Source organism: Microcaecilia unicolor, chromosome 3 (genome assembly GCF_901765095.1).
Source record: "Microcaecilia unicolor chromosome 3, aMicUni1.1, whole genome shotgun sequence".
In the NCBI taxonomy this organism is placed as follows: domain Eukaryota; kingdom Metazoa; phylum Chordata; class Amphibia; order Gymnophiona; family Siphonopidae; genus Microcaecilia; species Microcaecilia unicolor.
The window spans coordinates 342,531,159-342,554,384 of record NC_044033.1 but is presented as its reverse complement, the minus strand read 5'-3'; the positions used below and the strand labels follow the sequence as shown (position 1 = coordinate 342,554,384).

Sequence of the window (23,226 nt, the reverse complement as noted above, 5' to 3'; positions counted from 1 at the left end):
CCTGCAGTGGACTTTATAAAATGCTCCCAGGAACATAGCTCCCTTACCTTGTGTGCTGAGCCCTCCAAAACCCACTACCCACAACTGTACAACACTATCATAGCCCTTACGGGTGAAGGGGGGTACAGTGGGTTTGTGGTGAGTTTTGGAGAGCTCGCTGTTTCCTCCACACATGTAACAGGTAGGGGGTATGGGCCTGGGTCCGCCTGTCTGAAGTGCACTGCAGTACCCACTAAAACTGCTCCAGGGACCTGCATATTGCTGTCATAGACCTGAGTATGACATCTGAGGCTGGCATAGAGGCTGGCAAGTAATATTTTTAATCATGTTTTCTGAGGGTGGGAGAGGGTTAGTGACCACTGGGGGTGTAAGGGGAGGTCATTCTTGATACTCTCCGGTGGTCATCTGGTCATTTTGGGCACCTTTTTGTGCCTTATTCGTAACAAAAACAGGTCCAGGTGAAAACGTCCAAGTGTTCGTCAGGGACGTCCTTGGTTTTTTTATGGGTCAAAGACGCCCAAGTGTTAGGCACGCCTAAGTCCCACCTTTGCTATGCTTCCGACATGCCCCCTTGAACTTTGGATGTCCTTGCAACGGACATCCGCTAGAGATATCCAAAATCGGGTTTCGATTATACCGATTTGGATGTCCCTGAGAGAAGGACATCCATCTTCCGTTTTATGTCGAAAGATGAACGTCCTTCTCTTTCAAAAATGAGCCCAAAACTCACACTGTCCAGATACATATTATCCTGCCCACAGACATGCATACACCCAGGGACAGCTGAAGGGAATTTGCTGCTTGAGGTGAGGGTTGAAATAGTGCCCCCTCCCCATGCCCAAAATACCAAACAGGTGAAGAATCTGGTGGTCCAGCATCTAATACAGCATCTCCATGTAGCCTATGGTGGCATTCTTCTTCCTCCCACAGGATTCAACAAGACTTTTTTTTAGCTGCAATTCACCAAAGCGCTATTGCCAATTGGGGAGGCTCCATCCATCATTTTGTCTATCTGTCCATTCCTATGCATAGGCTCAAAGACACACGCACACAAACAATACATGCATGCACATATACACTGAAAGATGTACCTCATACAGCCCCTGTCATCCTAATAATACACACTTCAGCATGTCTTTTCACATCCAGTCCCTGAACAGACATACCTGAGACCATGAATGGAGAAAGGGGAAATATGCCATTTTGTCACACTACAAGTACACACTTTTCAATTTGTTTGAACTGCATAAATTTTCTGTACCACAAAGCCCAACAAGATTGAAACAGAAGCTCACTGAACCATTGTGGGGGGGGGGGGGGGGGGGGGGAGATCAGGGGTTGGAGGAGCACTACCAGTGGTTAGTTGGAGCTGCTGAGTTAGAAGTGGGGCCACTGGTGCTGCAACACAGAGGAAGAAGAGCAGCAGTACAGGAGTGAGCAATACACCTTCCAGTACTTATATACAGAGTCATCTTTAGAGGGAAGGAGGTGGTCACTCAGGACGGCAGCTCCTGCTGACATCAAACCAAAATTAACATTCCTCTAAAGAATATTAAAAATATTCAGGATGTATGTTTCATTGCAGTTTTAGGGATAATGTTTAGTGAAATTGAAATATTAATAAATATCAAATTTGCTTAAGGTGCTCATTTCCAAAGCACTTACCCCTCTGTTTACTAAAGCTTAGCTTGAGTTATCTGCAGCAGGGCCCATTTTATTCCTATTGGCCCTGCTGCAGATAAACTTGAGCTACGCTTTAGTAAACAATCCCATTAGACTTACAAAGTTACATAGAGGAGCATTTTCGATATGATGTCTAAGTCCAACTTTGGATGTTTTACTAAAAACATCCAAAATTCATGTGGGGGAATATAACCATTTTGAAAGCAGAAAACGTCTATCGTTGTTTTTTTTTTTTTTTTTTAAAGGGCTTTTTGCTAGATGTTTTTGTGCTCTGTGCGTTTATAATTTAGGTCTCATTTTGAAAAAAATATCCAAGTGAAAAACACAGAAAATCAAGTCATCAGGATGTAGGAGGAGCCACCAATCTTAGTAGACTGGCCACATATTCATCCCAGGAGAGCAGTGGGGCACGTTAGGGGGCACTGCAGTGGACTTCAAATAAATGCTCCCAGGTATACATCTTACCATTGCTCCCTTATCTTGTCTTCTGAGCCCTCCAAAACCCAAACTAAACCCACTATTACACACTTCAATAGCCCTTATGGGTGAAGGGGGTACCTATATGTGGGTACAGTGGGTATCTGGTGAGTTTTAGAGGGCTCAAAGTTTCCACCACAAGTGTAACAGGTAGGGTGTCCACCTGTCTACAGTGCAATGCACCCACCACTAGACTACTCCAGGGACCTGCATGCTGCTCTAATGGACTTGAGTATAACATCTGAGGCTGGCATAGAGGTTGGTAAATAATGTTTTTATCACATTTTGGGGGGTGGGAGGAGGTTAGTGACCACTGGGGGAGAAAGGAGAGGTCACCCTTGATTCCCTCCAGTGGTCATCTGGTCATTTAGGGCACTTTTTTGTGGCTTATTCGTTAATAAAACAGGTCTAGACCAAAACATCCAACTTATAGCCCTGGATGTTTTTGTTTTGTTCCATTATGGCAGAAAAATATCCAAGTGTTAGGAACACCCAGATCCCACCCTTAACATGCCCCCTTGTGATTTGAACACACCTCTGATGGACTTCAAAGAAAAACATCTAAAAATTGGGTTCAAAAATATCAATTTGGACATTTTTGTGAGAAAAATGTCCAAATGCATATTTATGCCACTTTTTAGATTTTCTCTTTTGAAAATGAGCCCCATAGCAACCTATGGAACTTGGTAAATCTATGTGCTTTGAAAATGAGCCTCCAAACCTCTAAGAGAGCTAAATGATTCTCATGCCCAAGCCCTGACAAACCTAAGGCCATCACTGCCTTGTACTCTTGGGCAGCTGATATATTTTCAGACTTTTATACTTCTTTCTCATTTATTCTCATCTTCAGTCTTTATTTCTTGTTCCTTTCTGATGATCTCTTTCATGTTTTCTTTACTCTTGTATTTATATGTCATTATTTACATATTCAGCGCTATTTAACCAGAAAGGACAGGCTCCTTCCCGAACAAATAGTGCTAATCAGGTCAGGGCATAAAATTCAGGGACACTTTACCAGATAGTGCTGCTGGATATTACGTCTGACTTCTACAACACTATCTGGGTAGTGCTGGGACAGTCCAGGGACAGAATCAGGGTGGACCTGGAAGTTACCAGGTAACATCAATATTCAGCGCAGATGCCCAGATAACTAACCCGGTACATAGGACCAGAAAACGAGCAGTGCCACCTACACATGGATAATTATCTAGCTAGGAGCAACACATATCAACGGTACTCAGAAAACTTTCACTGACTGCTTATCATACATATGGCCTGTCACCAAATACTAGGGTTTAATTCCTTCTGCGACCATCAGCCTTGCAAAAAAAATGCTGCCTGCCACAAGCTGAATGTTACCCAGTATATTTTCAATCATTTAAATCTTTTCCCCCTCTAATTCCTCTTATCCATTCAGTTCTCTCAGGCTTTCTTCTAGATGTTGCTGCCCTGTTACCCCTTTATTCATTGTCTTGATCCCATTATGTCCTTTCTTTTTTATCATTTTTGTATTCTTTCCTTTGGTTATTTCTTTCTTCCATCGCATAGTATTTACTACACTCTTTCCTGTTCCCTTCCCTCTTTTTTCTAACTTATGTTGTACAATACATTCATCCCTCATTCACACGTACAAACCACACTTCCCTCTTAAATCACACATTATCTTTCCCCACCTGCGTTGCACACACAGCACGCCTGCTCTCCCTCAATGTTCACTAGCTGAGCCCTTAGACATACACCCCCTTCTTTCTCTCAGCTCTCCTTTGTGTCCCTCCTTCATTTCTCCCACATCTTTCATCCTTTCCTTCTTTAATTCTTCCATTTCACTACATCTCTATTATATGTATCTTCCTCCACTTTATCACCTCTCTCCTACAATCTTTCTCTTATTTTTTTTCTCACACATTTTCTCCTCCACCCATCCCTTTCTTCCCTCACTCATCCCTTTCTTTATCCTTTATCCCACTTTCTTGTGGACCTGCCTCACCCCTCCTTTGTTTCCTGCTCTCCTTTGAACTCTCACTTCTATGTTCCCATCTGCCTTCATTTCTCCTCTAGTCTCCTTGCTCCACACTAAAGCTCCCTTGCAGGCTCATTTTCCAAACAGAAGGATGCCCATCCTTTGACACAAATCGGAAGATGGACGTCCTTCTCACAGGGTCATCCAAATCGGTATAATCAAAAGTCGATTTTGGACGTCCGCAACTGCTTTCCATCGCAGTGACGGCCAAAGTTCAAGGGGGCGAATTGGAGGCGTAGCGAAGGCAGGGCTTAGGCGTGCCTAACACTTGGATGTCCTCAGCCCATAATCAAAAGAAACAAGGGCGTCCCTGACGAACACATGGACGACTTTACCTGGTCGTTTTTTTCTTACGACCAAGGCACAAAAAGGTGCCCGAAATGACCAGATGACCACCACAGAGAATCGGGGATGACCTCCCCTTACTCCCCCAGTGGTCACTAACCCCCTCCCACCCTCAAAAAACCATGATTAAAAATATTACTTGCCAGCCTCTATGCCAGCCTCAGATGTCATACTCAGGTCCATGACAGCAGTATGCAGGTCCCTGGAGCAGTTTTAATGGGTACTGCGGTGCACTTCAGGCAGGCAGACCCAGACCCATCCCCCCCTACCTGTTACGTTTGCGGAGGAAACAGCGAGCCCTCTAAAACCCACCACAAACCCACTGTACCCACATCTAGGTGCCCCCTTCATCCGTAAGGGCTATGGCAGTGGTGTATAGTTGTGGGTAGTGGGGGGGACCAGTGCACTGCTCTATCTCCTTTTTAAAAGTTAACGCCAGCAGCCTGGTCGCATCCCAGTTAAGGTGGGGCCCATCCTTTCAGAACATTCTCCCCCTTTCCCAGAACGTCACCCAATTTCTAACAAATCTAAATCCCTCATCCCCTGCACTATCATCTCAACCACGCATTGAGACTTCGGAGCTCTGCCTGCCTTTTGGGTCCTGCGCGTGGAACGGGGAGCATCTCTAAAAATGCTGCCCTGGAGGATCTGGACTTAAGCATTCTACCTAACAGCCTAAATTTGGCTTCAAGAACCTCCCCCCCCCCCCCCCCCCCCCCCCCCCCCCACACACACACACACAGAACTACTTTTAAAACAAATAGGAGGAAATTATTTTTTTCACTCAAAGAATAGTTAAGCTCTGGAACTCTTTGCTGGAGGATGTGGTAACAGTGGTTAATGTATCTGGATTTTAAAAAGGCTTGGACAAATTCCTAGAGGAAAAGTCCATAGTCTGCTATTGAGACAGACATGGGAAGCAACTGATTGCCCTGGGATTTGTAGTATGGAGTGTTGCCACGATTTGGGTTTCTGCCAGGTAGTTGTGACCTGGCTTGGCACTGTTTGGAAAACAGGATACTGGGCTAGATGGACCATTGGTCTGGCCCAGTATGGCTACTCTGAAGTTCTTAGTAGGGGATTGGTATGCAGTGATCCAAGAACTACTGTGGAACTCCTGAGCGTGTCCAGCAGCACTGCTTTTTCAGCATGCAGTAAGCATGCGCAAGTGCTTTCCACCGCTTAGTAAAAGGGCCCCTATGAATGTAATATTTTGTTGCAACATTGTGAAGTTTCCACTGTTTTTTACAATTAGGATTTCACACATAAAAATTCATGACAAACTCCGTATTTGGGGATTTTTGCATTTTAAGCAATTTTCTGTGAAGTTCCCTTTGCAACATAAATTTTCAAGTTAGCGCACTGCCCTCTAGGTGCAATAATTTACTTTTGTGCAAATATATGAAAAAAATCAAGCAGACGTTACCTTTTGTGCTGCTGCTCTGACTGCTTTTTCCAAGATATCTATATTTTTGTTCATCTGCATCAAGGCTTCTTCAGAAGTAACAGGAGTTTCAGTGAAAGGTGGTAAAATAACAGCATGCTCATACACAGCAGCAACATAAGTATCCAAGGAACTAGTCCTACAGACTAATAGAAGGAAAATGAAAAGGCAAAAGTTTAGCTGAAAGGAAAACATGACTGAAATGTGCAGTCACTGAGAAATAAATGTGCGCTGCTTTCATATAACCTGATTCTTAGTGGAACAAAGTCCAGCTGTTATCAGTTCCACGTTAGGTTTTATTAAGTGTTATGCCATGTGATCATCATAAACTCAAAATTCCTCTGTGCCCTATTTCAGGCAATGGATCCATGAGAATGGGAAGCTTTGTGCAAATTCCTATCACTGAATATGCTAACTGTATACATGAGAGTGGCTGTTGACAGTTTGTGAGCATTTCACTCCGTCAGAGCATGTCAAAAACTGCAAGCTGCTGTGAGAGGTTGTGACAGCCATTTTTTTAGGTAGCCACAAGGACTCACTCCTGCCCCCACTGGACCACCAGTGATGGAATGTAGGCATGGGGGGGGGGGTTATCTGCACTGGGGAGAGGGGGAGAGGAAGGAGGGGGACGCTTCAGAGGGCGGGAGGGGGATCTCCAGACTTTTAAAAAGTTATGCAGGTGCCGATCAATATTCAGTGCTGTGACATGCATAGTTACCTGGCCTATTTAGCTGTTCTAACTTGGCTGGGTTGGCTGTGTGGTTCCCAGAATTGAATATAGCCGGCATTCACATAACCGCCAGCTCCTCTCCAATGCCATCCGCTGTACTGCCTCTGACCTACCAATTTTTTTTTTTTTATGGATAGTCAGAGCCAGGGGCGTAGCTACATGGGGCCACGGGGGCCTGGGCCCCTGTAGATTTGGCCCTGGACCCCCCTGCCAACGACCCTCTTGACCCCCTCCCGCCGTCAATCCGCTGTCGCTGTCGCCTACCTTTGCTGGCAGGGGACCCCACCCCCGCCAGCCGAGGTCGTCTTCTTCCTTCGTTTTCTTTCTGAGTCTGACGTGCAGGACGTCAGACTCAGAAACAGAATGAAGGAAGAAGAGGCCCTCGGCTGGCGAGGGTTGGGGTCCCCCACCAGCAAAGGTAGCCAATGGTGACAGCGAGAGAGGGTTGGCGGCGGGAGGGGGGGTCGAGAGGGTTGTCGGCAGGGGGGGTCAAAGTTGGTGGTGGCAGCGGGGGGGGGGGGGGGGGGGGCTAAAATGTACCTCCTCACCTCGGGCTCTGAACCCCCCTCCCGCCAATGTCTGGCTACGCCCCTGGTCAGAGCTAATATTCAATAGCACTGTATGGTTAAGTGCTTCTGAATATTGGCAGTTGGGCAGCCCCAGGCGATTTAAGCAGGCTGAAGCCTCTCCTGCCCACTTAAATTACTTTGGGGCCCTTTTACTAAGCCATGGTAGGCTCTATGCATGTGCGGCGCATGCCCAAATGAGACTACTACTACTACTACTATTTAACATTTCTATAGCGCTACAAGGCATACGCAGTGCTGTACACCATACACCGCCAGACCAGCGTACCTTCCTGGCGGTAATTTCAGATTTGGCACGCGCCCATAATGCATGGATGAATTATTTATTTCCTCCTGCACGCACCGGTTCCAACAGTAATCGGCACTTGGCATGCGTGTAGAGCACAAGTCTTTACCACTAGATCAATGAGTGGTGTTAAGAGCTCAGGCTGGTTTTGGGTGCATGCTAGTTTCATTTTTACTGGAGGCCCTTTTCTCATCCCATTAAAAAAAAAAAAAAAAAATGTTTTCTCCTGACGGTGGTAGAGAATGACTTTGCTTCAGATATAGTCTTGTTAATGAGCCACATGGATAATCTAATCGAATCCTTTGAGAATATACAGCAAATGAAGTTCTACTGAAGTAGGAAACGGTTAAGATTTGAAAATGATAAAAGACCAGAAAAAATGTGAACAAAATGAATATTGTTGTAGATGATTAATATCGAGATTGTTGTTTTCCCAGAGTTCCGGGTATGACTCCTAATGTTTTTTTTTTTCCTCTGAAATGATTCCTCTTAATATATTAATTCAAAAGGAGTGAAGCCTGTGAAACTGGGATTACTTTAATCAGCGGGAATTGGATTGGAGATTCAAGGGTTTGTATTGTTAAACAATTTCTGGTTTTAAAAGGGAAAAAAAATGAAATCAGGTGTATTACTTTCACTAATATTGGACAATAAGTATGTTTCCAATGAAACTGATGGACTATGCACTGTTATGGTCTTGAAGAAACCAACCAGATGATCAATGTGGAATAATGATTTAGATAAATAATAGCGGGATAATCGGGTTAATACCACGTTTTCTTTGTTTGCTGTTGCTTAAATTGATCTCCTTGTCTTGTTTCACTCTCCCTATTTATTTTGTGGTCTAAGAAAGAGAAAGATTGTATAAAATCCATTTATCTTGTTGAGATTGTTTTTTTCTTCTAATATTGTTTTAATGTACAATCATCTCTGTTTTACTGTTTTGCAAGTGATCCTTGTAAAATGAAAAAATTATAAATAAATGATTTAAAAAAAAAAAAAATGTTTTCTATAGTAGATACGGTAAAAACTGGCCCGCTGCGTGCACAATACATGCGCCTACATTACTGCAGGCCACTTTTTACCGTGGCTTAGTAAAAGGGCCCCTTTGAATATTGGGCCCCATGTGTATAGTGACCCTGCTCAACTGGAAGGTTTCTTGATGAATAAGTAGTGAACAGTTAGTGATGGGTATGGACGGGAGGTTTCTGTTACTCTCATTGTAAAATTGAATAATAGGATTCCTAGCTCACATGGTTAAGTTCAGCTCTCCATGATGTGGTATATATTATATAATTTTTTCCTTCCATTTTTGGTAAGATGTTTGTAGCTTTTAATATAATGTGTATTTTCTTTTGTGGAATTTGTAAAAATCAATAAAAATAAAAAATTATTTATCACATTTACATCCCCACATTTTCCCAAGTGCATCAGGCTCAATGTGACTTACATCGTACCTCAAAGGCAAAAGCCGATCCGGTAAATTAAACTAATACAAGATAAAAACTAAATAGAAAATAGTGAAGAGGATGGGGAAAGAAAAAAAAGGAATAAGGAAGACGGGGGGAAAGGAGGGAAGAGTGAATATGTCCAAAAAGTGTCATTAAATTGATTTGTTTCCAGGGGGTGGAGACACAAGATGAGTCATTAGGGTAGGCTTTTCCATATAAGATGGTCTTTACAGATTTCCTAAAATGTAGTGATTTTGGTTGGTTTTTATTGCTTTCAGAAGATCATTCCATAGTTGTGAGCTAATAAAGGAGAAGGATGAGGCATATGTGGACTTGTATTTGAGTCCATTGCAGCTTGGATAATGAAGGTTTAGGTAAGAACGGGAGAATCTTGATGCATTCCTGGGTGGAAGGGTGATTAATTTAGTCATATAGCCTGGGACTTCACCATAAAGAATTTTATGCACTAGTGAACATATTTTAAAGGTGATACGATCCTTGACAGGAAGCCAGTGTAGTTTTTCTCGAAGGGGTTTAGCACTTTCAAATTTTGATTTGCCAAAGATTAATCTGGCCGCTGTGTTTTGGGCGGTCTGAAGTTTCTTAATGAGTTGTTCTTTACATCCTGCATAAACTCCATTGCAGTAATCCAGGTGACATAATACAATTGACTGTATTAGCTGACAAAATACTTCTCTCGGGGAAAAAAAGGTTTTTTCCGTTTAAGTTTCCACATCGAGAAGAACATTTTCTTAGTAGTGGAATTTATGTGACTGTCAAGTGAAAGGTTGCGGTCAAGGGTAACTCCCAGTATTTTTAGGGTCTCTAAGATGGGAAGGGTAAGGTTGGGAGTTATTAAGATTGAAGGTTTAAACTTATTGTGTTGAGATGATAGGATAAGGCAATGTGTTTTTTCAGCATTAAGTTTAAGTTGAAAAAAGAGGATGCCCACAAGTGCATAATGTTCAGGCCATGGTTAATTTCAGTAGAGATCTTGGTCAAATTGTATCTAAAGGGAATATAAATTGTTACATCATCTGCGTAAATGAATGGGTTAACACCTAGGTTAGATAAGGTCTTGGCCAATGGGATCACCATTATGTTGAAGAGTGTGGGAGATAGAAGCGAACCTTGCGGGACTCCACAGTCTGCTTTCCACGGAGGTGATAAAACTGAGTTGGTGCTTACTTGATAAGATCTAGAGGAAAGAAAGCCTTTAATCCAACTTAGAACATTTCCACTAATCCCTATCTCAGTCTTGGATTTTTCCTTCTGCAATAACCAATTCCACTAGCAGTCTCCTGTGAGAAACTGGCAGCTGCCTTTTGAAGATAAGATTTGTTTTGTTGTGTAATTCACAGTTCTGTTTTGTACAATTGGCAGCTGAGGAGATAGATGTGCTATAAAAAGCTTTCTTAGCCTTCAAAATTTGAAGTCAATGTTTAGCCAATTTTCTCCATTTTTCCTACCTATAACTTTAGGGTTTCCCACCCATTCCTGTTCTTGCTTATGCAAAGGGTTTTTTTTTTAATGCTTTCAAGATTTAATGCTGTAATGTCCATCTCTCTTCTGTTTTCACTTAAGGGTGATCTTTTTCAAAGTCAATTCTAGCCCCTCACTTCAGTTGTATACCCATTTATTCAGAGATTTTATTATTCATCTAAAAATACCTTTTCACTTAACCCCACATTCAACCTTTTTATCTCAACCTTCTCTCAAGTTAACCCACTTCTCCCCTGCCCTTGTTCCTTCTTTGCACACATTTTTCCTGCCAAATCTAATAAAACAGATAAAGAATTAGATCAGAAAAGGGACACACCTCCATTATATCAAAATTAAAATTCTCTCTCTCTCTCTCAACATCAGAACAAAACAACAAACCTAAAACATACCCAGCCTATTGAGTTGGCAGCCCTACATACATAAGGCCAAATCTGCTATCCTTCTCAAAAAATTACAAACATTTGCACCTTTCACATCCACTTGCATATTAAAATCACACAATCCACTAAGAGGTAAAAATGTAAAACCAAATCTCCTAACATATCCAACACTTGATCCCATATACTCTGCATTTTCCCCAAAGGGGTGGGGGTAGGGGGGGGGAGAACATAACTGATAATAATCCTTGCCCTTGCCAATTAATATAACTCAACAAAGCTTCCATCCCCTTTGGTACAACTACCATCTCATGATTCCAAATTTCCAAATTGTATAACATATACAGCTACTCCCCCCCCCCCACCCCCACCCCCACCAACTCACTTACCTACCCTTTTCACCAGAAAAAAATTCAGTCATCAGAACAATATTGAGAGACTAAAACATCCTTTCACAAGTAGTCCAGGTTTCTATGACTGGCAATAACCAGATATTCTTACTCATTGAAATCATTAATGAACTTGAGCTCATTAACAATAGATTGTGCATTAAGACTCCTTTACAGGCACTCCCCAGCATCTCTTATAATGTCCAAATCCCATCATTATGGGTTTATGCTTATGTTTATTGCATGTTTGATATACCACCTAATTCAACGTATGGATCTAGGCAGTATTGCCAGCAACCCAAATAACTTACCTCCACAGAGCTCTCCTCAGGTTCTTTAATAGGCTCATAACTTCTATGGGCCATCACCACTCAAGTAATGCCAGTCAGAGGGAGGAATCATGACTTGATAATATCACCCAGATGGAGGGGCTGGGAACATTTTCCAAGAGTCCCCAAGCCTGTGAATGGAGCTGTTCAGTCCTATACACTGTCCCATCAAAAGAGCAGATAGAGCCGAGATGGCTAGTGCTGTCAGCATCAACCTTCTGGGTTTCCTACCACATTATAAACCATAAAATTCTTCTTTGTCACCTTGGGATCACACATTCATCTCTCCCTCCTCTATCCCTTTCTCCTTAAGAATGTCATTGGAATGCTTTTATGATTTACTCATATATTTTAACACTGTCGTTTGCTCATATTGACCTGACATGAGGAAGGAAGTTTTAACTTTTTGAAACCTAGTCAAAAAAATGTATTATCACTTTTAAAAGTTATCACCTTTTCTTCTGTTTTGTTTTAATTTCCTTAATAAAATGGACTAACTCAGGAACCACATAACTTTATCTAAGAGATTAAAAGGGCATCTTCCCACCTGGAAAGCTAATGACAATCTTTTAGTGAAAATAGGGCTGATGCAAGGGATACCATTCTTCATAAGACCAGAGTGGTTTCAATCCAAAAAAATTAATCAGAAGAGAAAGCAAATCAGTAAAGGAAAGACACACTCACACCACTCACACAGGACAAACAAATCTTCCCTATTCCACTTAACCCAACTACCAGCATTCTGCAAGTCTTCTCAGATATGACCCAGGTTAACCGCAAGATCCAAAGGCTTGCGAGAAATAATAGGATTTCAATTTTGATTTAAATTAACTCAAAGAAGTCTCAATCCACAAAGAATATGATAACTGATGCCACAAATAAGGTGCACACCAATAATAGGCACTGCCTCACATTACAGAGAGGTGTGCTTGCTGCGTCCTAGGAAAAGCCAGTAAAATAGAATCCACGGAACGCAAAGTCCGCTGTGGATTGTAAAACTGAATCAATGGAACCAAGAAAGTGGGTGTCCTTCATATATTTTATAAGTCAATATCAAAATTTTATACAAAGTTCTGAACTCCATGCAGAGCCAATGGTAACCGACATATAAAGGCATAACTTGTTCTCTCCACCCTATCCCTACTAATAATCTAATACCAGCATTTTGCAAAGTATGCAATTGTTTAAGGAGATAATAGGCAATTCCAATTTGACTACATTACTATTTTAAATGACTAGGGAGTGTATAAACAGGTTCAAGGTTGCATCATCAAAATAAGGGCAAACCTTCCACAACCTATGTAAAGCATAGCACCCTGAGCGAATCACTCACGATATCTACTGTTCAAATCGCAACTGCATATCCAAAACTACTCCCAAATAAGAAAATAAATCACACAGGGTTACCCGGCCTCCAAAAAATAGGGTATCACTGAAGGCCTGGACAAGTGACCTGTTAACCAACAAGCTCTCAGTTTATCTATATTTCTCCGAGGACAAACAGGCTGCTTGTTCTCACATGTGGGTGACGTCCAACGGCAGCCCCAGCATCGGTGATCTTCCCTAGCAACAAAGTTTTCTAGTCCTCACGTGCGCATGCATGACGCGCATGCGTGACTGTCTTCCCGCCCGAAACGAGCGCGTGCCCTTCAGTCTTCTTTTTTTCCACGGCTCTGAATGGCTGTTTACGGTGGTTCTGTGCCTCAAGGAGACGCCTCGCGCGTTTTTGCCGCCTTTTATCCTCTTCGGAAAGTGTTCTTGAACTTCTCCATTCGTGTTATTGTTAAAAAAAAACTTTTCCTCTTGTTCTTAGTTTTTTCCCGTTAAGTTTCTTTTCGTTCGTCGGAAGCAGCCTTTTTGGCCACCCGTACGGGTTTTTTCCTTTTTTCTTGGTGCTCTGTTTGGCATCATCGCAAATTTTGATTTCGCCTGCGCAATTTTTCCGCCCATGTCATCAAAGCCTGCCAGCGGCTTCAAAAAGTGCATGTGGTGCAGCCGGGCGATTTTGCTCACTGATAGGCACGTTTCGTGTCTTCAGTGTCTGGGGGCTGACCATCGTCCCCAAGCCTGCATTCTTTGTCTTCAGCTGAAGAAGAGGACCCAGGCAGCGAGATTGGCTCAGTGGAACCTTTTGTTCGGAGCCTCATCCAGTACCTCAACACCTGCGGTACTGAGGTCATCGACAGTATCGATGTCGTCGGAGGGTGCATCACCATCTGGAGCGCAGGTGAGGGCTGTCCATTCCCCTGCTGGTAGCAGTGAGCCCTCAAGTAGGTCTCTGCCTGCCTCTAGGGTTCCCGTGGTACAGGCCCCCCGGGGTCGACCTGTTTCGGACCCGGCCCCGAGGAGGCGTTTGGATTCAACGTCCTCCTCTTCGGTACCGGGAGGTACCGGTGAAGTGCTTTGAGCAAAGGCGAAGAAGCATCATCATCGGTCGCCTTCCCGTCACGGTACCAAGAGCTCCGAAGGATTCAGCACCCGTTAAGCATCGATGCCGGGAGGACCGCTTGCCCTCCATACAAGAGGTGTCGATGCGCTCTGCTCCGGACAGCCTGGTACCGCTTCCGCACCCCAGGCAGATTCTGAGCTCGCCGCCTGCACCGGCCCCACTGCCTTCCTCGACGGCCGCTCTTAACGAGAGCCTCCGAGCCATCCTTCCAGGAATCCTGGAAGAGTTGCTGCGCCCGTCTGCTCCAGTACCGAGGGTGCTTGCGCCTCCGGTGCCGTTGAGAGAAGCAGCGGCTGGCTCCTCGCCCATGGTGAGGTCCCCGACCCCGGTATCGCTTGCGGTACCGGCCTCGGCTGCCTCCCAGACGACGTCGATGGAGGGAGCTTCATCGCCGCCGGTGCGGGAGTCTTCCTCTCGGCGTACCCACCATGGCCACGTTTCCATGGAGTCGAGACGAGCCCGGCTTCGGACTGAAGTTCGCGAACTGGTGTCTGATACCGATGGTGCTTGTGCTTCTGCTCTAATTCCTACAAGGTCTCTCTAAACTTTCATCCTCTTTTCCTTCTTCCCTTTCACTCTGATCCTTATCTCAATAAATAGTCCCCCATCATTGCTTTTAGGGGCCCTTTTACAAAGGCACGCTGAAAAATGGCCTGCAGTAGTGTAGACACATGTTTTGGGTGCACACAATCATTTTTCAGCGCACTTGTAAAAAAACGCCTTTTTAAAAGTTTTGCTGACATGCGGCAAAATGAAAATTTCCACGAATCCATTTTGAGTCTGAGACTTTACCGCCAGCCATTGACCTAGCGGTAAGGTCTCACGCGGTAACTGGCCGGTAATGATCTACGTGCATAAAATGCGGATTACCGCCCACACACCAGAAAATAAAAATATTTTCTGGCTTGTGTAGTGGACATGCGTCAAAAATGAAATTATGGCAATGGCCGCGTGGTAACTCAAAATTGACGCGTGTTGGCGCGTATAGGTGCCTACGTGGCTTAATAAAAGGGGCCCCCAGTGCATCTCATACATCTCCTGTTTCTGGCTCCTCATTGGTATTATGTACTAAGTAGTCTTTAATAACTCTTCCACTCCCTGACAGATCAAATTATTCAGTACCAAGGGCAGACTCAATATCAAAGTTGATCTGGAACATCTGCTGTTGTCTGTTTATTTTACTTTGTAATTACTTTTATGTATGTTTTATTGTAAACCACTCAAAACTATGGATGAAGCAGTTACTTTATTTTTGGTAAATGTCTCAAGGCATATATTTTTACTCAGGCTTTTAACTAGTGAAAGATTATATAAGTTGTTATGCTGGATTCTGTGTTATGTGTATGTTTGTAGGTATTATATTATTTTTTGGTAAAACACCTAGGATAGTGCAGTCTAGAAACTGTGTAGTAGAATAAAAATAAAATGAATGATTACATAAATAAATAAATCTGAGAGAGATCATACTGGAGAGACCTAGAAGGACTGGGGTATGATCTGATCAAGGTAATAGTCCAATGTTGTAACTAACACCAAGCCTTGAACTGATTTGGAAAAAAAAGCAATTTGTGAATAAAAAGTATGTACCACAGAAAAACATAAATAATCCTGCAGGCCTGGGTGGCATATTCTTTAGCTATCAATTAGGCCATAGTTTTTTGCTAATTCATGCAAAGCCTCAAATTTTGCTTCAGACCTTCCTTTCCATCAAAAAACATGGTTGCATCTTGTGCATTATTTATAACTTCTTCCAGTGCCGTGCCTAGGGTCTCTGGCGCCCCCCTGCAGACTATCAGTTGGCACCCCTCCCCCCCCCCCCCCCCCCCCCCCCGTGTGGCATCTCCTTTCTCTCAATGCGGTACGGTACAGTTTATTTTTTTAATTTTGAAATAGAACTTGACCACCAGCACCGCGGCCAGCGCAGCGCCCTTGAAGGCAGGCGCCCAGTACTAAAGCCATGAGTCACAACAAATATAATAAACTCAAACAAAATCTAGTTGCACAAAATAATAGTAAAATTAATAGCACATAAACGAACAGCTAGTCCTATCTGTCAAAAATGTCAACTGTATGAGTGCAGTGGTTGCTTGAGCATCACCACTATAGCACAAACTTGTTCAAGCGTGTCCAGGAAAGAGTACTGTCAGCAGAGAGTACAAACTTGTTCACTACGTCCAGGGAGACATACTGTCAGAAGAGAGTTTGGCAAGTTGGTTTGTGCTTTGTGTCCCCCCCCCCCCCACCCCACCCCCCGCTGCAGACTCACAACTGCAGGAGCCGGAGTTGCGTGGACACTACAGGCCTTCCTCAGGGCAGACCCTGCCCTCCCCCGATACCCAGCTTGTCACACATGGAGTCCACATTGGCTGTGACAAGCAGCAGCTCCACCCCAAGGCCCTCCATCCGCTTCTGGTCTTCCTCGACTCAGTCAGAGTGAGAACTTGCCACACCGCAAGCAACACCTGCCCCGGTACTAGTTCAGGAAACAGCAGCAAGGAAGCTAAGGCCATGCCTTCCCGCCTGCTAAGCAAAGCTGAAGAGATAAATCGCGATCCTCCCCCCGCCGCTCGCTGAGCAGCTGGAGATAGATTTCCCGCTTCACTTACCCAGGTGTAGAGCTCGCAGGCGGACATGTCTAGGCACTGATGGGGAGGGAGGGAGGAGATCCGAGCCCGAGCACTGTGCGTGGGAAGGCAGCAGCGCATGCGCATAGGCGCCGACGTGCCAACGTGGTACGGTTTATTTTTTAAATTTTGAAATAGAACTCGACTGGCAGCACCGCAGCCGGCGCGGCGCCCTTGAAGGCAGGCGCCCCCCTGCGGTGCTTACCCCGCTTACTTGGTTGGCACGGCCCTGCTTCTTCCTCTAGAGCATGGGTTGTCATCTTAGTCCTCAGGACACATCTAGCGAATCTGGTTTTCAGGCTATCCACGATGAATATGCATGTACTACCTCCATTGTATGCAAATCTATCTCATACATATTATTGGTGTCCAGAAAACTTGACTGGGTAGGTATGTCCCAAAGATTGGGCTGAGAAACCCTGCTCTACAGTATGCCATTTAGGGGAGAAGTTACTGCTAAGGAGAGTTATTTTAGAAGTCATACTATTTTAGCACAGGATCTCATTATATAAAATGGGAACCTGTGGTAAAATAACCCATGTCAATGGTAGTCCACTTTGATAACATCCCACTCGATTGTTTATTTATTTATGGTTCATTTGTATCCAGTGCTTTTTTTGTAGAAAAAAAGGTGCCGGTACTCATTATGGGCGGGGTCACCACATATGGCTCCACCCCTATGATAGCCACACCCACATTAACCACACCCCCTACACCAGCCATGGCGCATATAAACAGACATCATTGAAAATATTACAGTACTATAGGAGAAAAAAAATATCGTATACCCAGTGCAAAATAAGACAGCCAATGTAAATTCTCAAATTGGACATATTACAAACACTAAAATGAAAATAAAATTATTTTTTTTCTACCTTTGTTGTCTGGTGACTGTTTTTCTTTCCATATTGGTCCCAGTCTGTGATTCTGCTTTCCTTTGTTTTCGCTTAACTCTTCTGTGCCATTTGTCATTTTTGTCTACTTTTTCTTTGCTTTCTTCAATATTTTTCAGGCTCTCTCTGTCCAGATTTAATTCATTCTTACTATCCATTCTTTAATTTCCTTCATCTACCTGTGGCTTTTCATCTTTTCCTCACCCTTGTTCTCCCCATGCCCTTCCTTTTATTCTCCAGTCTTTCTCTATTCCCCTTTTCCATCCAGCAGCTCTGCTTTCTCTCCCCTATTTCTTTCTGCATTCTTCCATCCAGCGTCTTCCCTCTTTCTCTCCCCATCTTTCCGTTTTCCCTCTCTCTCTCCCCATCCTTCCATCTGTTTTTCCCCCTCTCTCCCCATCCTTCCATCTGTTTTTCCCTCTCTCCCCAATCCTTCCATCTGTGTTTTTCCCTCTCTCTCCCCATCCTTCCATCTGTTTTCCCCTCTCTCCCAATCCTTCCATCTGTTTTTCCCCTCTCTCTTTCCCCATCCTTCCATCTGTTTTCCCTCTCTCTCCCCATCCTTCCATCTGTTTTCCCCTCTCTCCCCAATCCTCCCTCTCTCTTTCCCAATCCTTCCATCTGTGTTTTTCCCTCTCTCTCCCCATCCTTCCATCTGTGTTTTTCCCTCTCTCCCCAATCCTTCCATCTGTTTTCCCCTCTCTCCCCCCAATCCTTCCCTGTTGTTTTCCCTCTCTCTCCCCAATCCTTCCCTCTGTTGGCTTCCCTCTTTTTCTCTCTCCCCAATCCTTCCCTCTGTTGGTTTCCCTCTTTCTCTCTCTCCCCAATCCTTCCCTCTTTCTCTCTCTCCCCAATCCTTCCCTCTGTTGGTTTCCCTCTTTCTCTCTCTCCCCAATCCTTCCCTCTGTTGAATTCCCTCGTTTTCTCTCTCCCCAATCCTTCCCTCTGTTGTTTTCCCCTCTCTCTCCCCCAATCCTTCCCTGTTGTTTTCCCTCTCTCTCCCCAATCCTTCCCTCTGTTGGTTTCCCTCGTTTTCTCTCTCCCCAATCCTTCCCTCTGTTGGTTTCCCTCTTTTCTCTCTCCCCAATCCTTCCCTCTGTTGGTTTCCCTCTTTCTCTCTCTCCCCAATCCTTCCCTCTGTTGTTTTCCCTCTCTCTCTCTCCCCAATCCTTCCTTCTGTTGGTTTCCCTCTCCCTGCCAAGTTTCCCGCGAACGGCGCGAAGTCGCGATGCACGCGGCACCAGCCCCTATTTCCGGCCGCTGCTGCTTCTCCTGTTGAGCAGCAGCGGCCGCTACACAAAGAAAAAGTTAAAAAAAATTGAAACCTGGCTGAAACGCGGCACCCCAGCACTGTAGACAGCCATTAGGCATTGGCTGTTGCCCCGCAGCCGCTCCTCCTCTTGCCTCTACGTCACTGCCCCTGGAGGAAGACCCCGGAGGAGCGCAGTGACATAGAGGCAAGAGGAGGAGCGGCTGCGGGGGGCAACAGCCAATGCCTAATGGCTGTCTACAGTGCCGGGGTGCCGCGTTTCAGCCAGGTTTGAAGTTTTTTTAAAATCTTTTTTTTGTGTGTAGCGGCCGCTGCTGCTCAACAGGAGAAGCAGCAGCGGCCGGAAATGGGGGTTGGCACTGCGTCCGTCACGGGGCGGGGGGGAGCAAAAAAAAAGGTGCCGGTATGCCGTACCATTGCGTACCGGCACAAAAAAAGCACTGTTTGTATCCCACATTTTCCCACACATGCAGGCACAATGTGGCTTACAGATAAATTAAGAAAAATTACAAATTGAGTAAATACAGTTAAAGGTGACAAAGGATAGACAAGGGGAGCAGTAGCTAACTCTGGGGAACTAAGCAGGGTGGGGGAATGCGATGGGAATACTAATCAGCAGAGTAACTAGGGGAGAGTAACTAGGGGAGTACGTTTTGACAAAGAAGTAAGTTTTCAGCAATTTTTTTGAAGAGGATGTGGCCCATTTGCGTTTTGAGGTGCTGCGGAAGAGCATGCCAGTGTTTAGGACTCCAGTAGCAGAAAGATGATGTGAAAATCAGCTTATATTTGACGCCCTTGCAGTTTGGGAAGTGTAGTTGGAGATATGACCTTGCTGCAGGCGTGGCATTCCTTGGTGGAAGATCAATCAAGTTCAGCATATAGTCCGGAGCAAGGCCATAGATGATTTTGTGGGTTAAGGAGCAGACTTTAAAAATAATACGTTCCTTTACAGGTAGACAATGTAGGTTGTAGCGCAGAGGCTGGGCATGTGCAAATCGTTGTTCCCCAGAATCAGTCTTGCGGCTGTGTTCTGGACTGTCTGGAACTTTCTCAAAGAGATCTTGCAGCCCACATAAATCCCGCTGCAATAATCTACGTGGGATAGGCCTAACCAATGCACAAGGGTACAGAACAGCTATTCCTGTAATTTTGTTTTTGTACATCTCTATTTCTTTTTCTTATTTCCCCCTACCTGCAGAATGTTTGTGGGCACTCAGAGAATTGACCCCTAAATGATCTTAGCATAACTGGGCATCCACTCACTGCTGTGTACAGATCCTACTCTATATCAGCATCAAAGCGCCCAAATTCCATTATAGAGTCTTAGCATAACCAGGCACCAGTACACCTAATATTTATGTGTCTGCAGTTACATCAGACAGGGTACTGCAGAAGACCATGTGTCACTACTTGAAGATAAGCCAGCAGAGGGAGTAGTGAAGGTAGCAGGGCTCTTCACACACAAAAAAAACAACGGACAAGTTCTAATGGTCAAAATCTATATTCTTGAAAACCCAACATAGCACTGTGTTTCAGCGAAAAGCCTGCATCAGGGTTCTGTATGTAAAGTCACTGATGAAAATAGAGGTCAAAATAACTATCTTTAAAAAGATGACAATCCCGTGGAAGCATGCAGTGACTTTACATACAGAACCCCGATGCAGGCTTTTCGCTGAAACAGTACTGTGTCGGGTTTTGAAGAATAAACATTTTGACCATTAGAACTTGTGTCCGCTGTGTTTTTGTGGAAGAGCCCTGCTACCTTCACTACTCCCTCTGCTGTCTGCAGTTACATCAGCCATAATAGACCTGGTGCAGCTATGAGCAGGTACAAGCAGCAAGGTTGCATATAACTTACAGCATGACTGCTAGCACCACCTATGCCCCTCCCGTACTTCACTCATGTAAACACCTACCTTGCATTTAGCTATGCCACTTACACTCACCCTTTACAACCACTTATATGCCTAAGTGTGTACTGACCTGTCAAAGTGCTGGCATCCTGTACATTTACTGCTAGATTCTATATATCACGCTTAAAATATTGGTGCTGAAAAACAAATACACCTAAGCGTATTCTATAAAGTATACCTAAATTTAGGAGTACTTTATAGAAGTGTTTCCCAAGTCCAGTCCTGGAGTACCCCTTGGCAGCCAGGTTTTCAGGATATCCACAATGAATATGCATGAACTTGATCTGTATACGCTGCCTCCATTATATGCAAATCTCTTTCATGCATATTCATTATGATCGAAAGATAAAATTGATATACAAGAGGTGACTCTGTAAACGTTTACCCCTCGGTTTACTAAGGCATGCTAGCGGCTGCCACATGGCAACACTGACAGTCCATTCAAAGTGAATGGGTTGTGTTGGCATTAGTGTACCTAGTGTGGCTTAGTAGATAGGGGGGTTTAGTCAGTGGGAGGTTCTTTTACAAAGCTGCGATGGAAAGTTGCTTCAGAAGGTCATGTGCAGGCCTTTCTCATGCAAGGTCATTTTTACCGTTGTCACCAAATGGCCAATTTTCCAAATGGCCACACCCTAATATTATCATTAGCGTGCAGCCATTACCAAAAATTAGTGCATGAGTCCTTACCACCACCTATTTTGTAGGCAGTAATGGCTCACATACTAATCCTACACATGGCAGTACAGATGCAGTGATTAGCACAGAAATGTCCCCTCCCAGAAAACTTTTTAAAATCGTCTCACGTGTGGTTTGTGTGCGCACATTTGAAACTTACCACATGATGCCTCAGTGTGTCATGCGCTAAGCCCTTTTAAGCTGCCATAAGCACATACTAACGCTTATTACAACTTATTAAAAGGCAACCACACCCTCTAGTGTGCCCTTTTAATAAAGCTTAACACACAATAATGGACTTTAGCATGAGCTAAATGGTGTGTGTCCTATTTCATAAGTATGAGCCATGTGGCACTTAGCACATGCTAATGTTCATTACGGCATGCTAAGCTTTTGTAAAAAGGTCCCTAAGTGAGCTTTAAACACTTGTGCATTTTCCATCTTTCATCTTTGTGCATCAGCCAAACAAGAGTGGAGTAAAAACATAAAAAGAGGTGTGCAAATCCAAACAGCCTTTATTAATGAGACCCAACATGATATATACTGAAACAAAACAACCACCAGAGCTAGCAAAGAACAGGGCTCACAACGTAATATTTTCATATGACACGTTAATTATTGCTTTCTATGTTTTACCACATTATGAACCAGTTTTGTTTCAGTAGATATCGGAAGGCTCTTTTACATCCATCTGAAACGTTGACTTCCTGATGCAGACTTCATAGCTGAAACACAGTGCTCGTGTCAGGTCTGTGACCGTGTCGTGTCTCATTACTAAAGGCTGTTTGGATTACACAACTCTTTTTATGCATTTTTACTCCACTCTTGTTTGGCTGTTGCTATTTTTTTTTTTTTTTGTGGAGTTTTGTTCTTCCATGTCTTTGCTCATTTTTCTGCATACCTATCCATAAAAATTACAGAGTACAGAAAAAAAAGTGAAAAAACCCCCAAGACCCAGGGCAGTTCTTTGTTCCAGTGCTGAGCAGTATTGGATGAGATTTTGGTTCTGGCCTGCCAGCAGGATACATTTTGATGCAATCGCTGTGGTGACACAGGTTTTCTCCAAAACTGTACATAATTTTTTTTAACCTTTATGGAAGTTTGTGAAAATTATTTTGTTTTAGGAATTTCTAACATATGTATTTTGAACAGGAGAAGATTAATTTTTGTATGTATCTCTGCAAGAGTGTGTGGCATGCAGAATCCAGCTTCACTGAGTTTTCCAGTTCAATTTTGGTATGCATATTTCTGTTTCTAAGCTGTAGGTACTTATTCTGTATTTAGGAAGGGAAGCTCTCTTTCTCAGAGAAAAGAATTGGCTCAGGATGGCAAAGCTCCAGACTTCTATTAATCAGCAGGAAAAGTTTTGCCTGTCTAGCTGGAACCACATGGGAGACAGAATTGCAGAACACCGAGTCTTATCCATTTATGAGCCACAAGGAAAGAATATGTGACAAGGTACCCATTGTAAAACTGCTGACTGCTTCAAGGTCTAAACAAAAAGCCGTGGGAATAACTGAATCAACTTGGAAGGTTCATCTTCCCCATTTCTTTATCCAAGGATTGACATTTGCAAAAGCATGCGTGTTTGTGTATGCTTATCCGTGTATATTGGGAGGGGAGGAGGGGGGATACTATCAGGCTTATTTTCAAAAGTGATCACCGGCGATCTTCCGACATAAATCGGGAGATGGCAGGCGATCTCGCAAAAGCGCCAGGTTTACTTGGTCCTTTAATTTTCACGACCAAGCCTCAAAAAGGTGCCCCAATTGACCAGATGA

The 23,226-nt window shown here is 43.9% G+C and overlaps 1 protein-coding gene across 1 annotated transcript in view; it reads right to left on the bottom strand.

Annotated features, from left to right (window-relative positions):
• Positions 1-6,238, bottom strand: part of VNN1 (vanin 1) — a 37,124-nt gene extending 30,886 nt beyond the window's left edge. The window contains exon 1 of the mRNA XM_030198468.1: positions 5,952-6,238. Coding sequence (XP_030054328.1) covers positions 5,952-6,164 — 213 coding nt within the window. The 5' untranslated portion in view covers positions 6,165-6,238. The remainder of the gene's footprint in view (positions 1-5,951) is intronic.
• Positions 6,239-23,226: the final 16,988 nt, after the last annotated feature.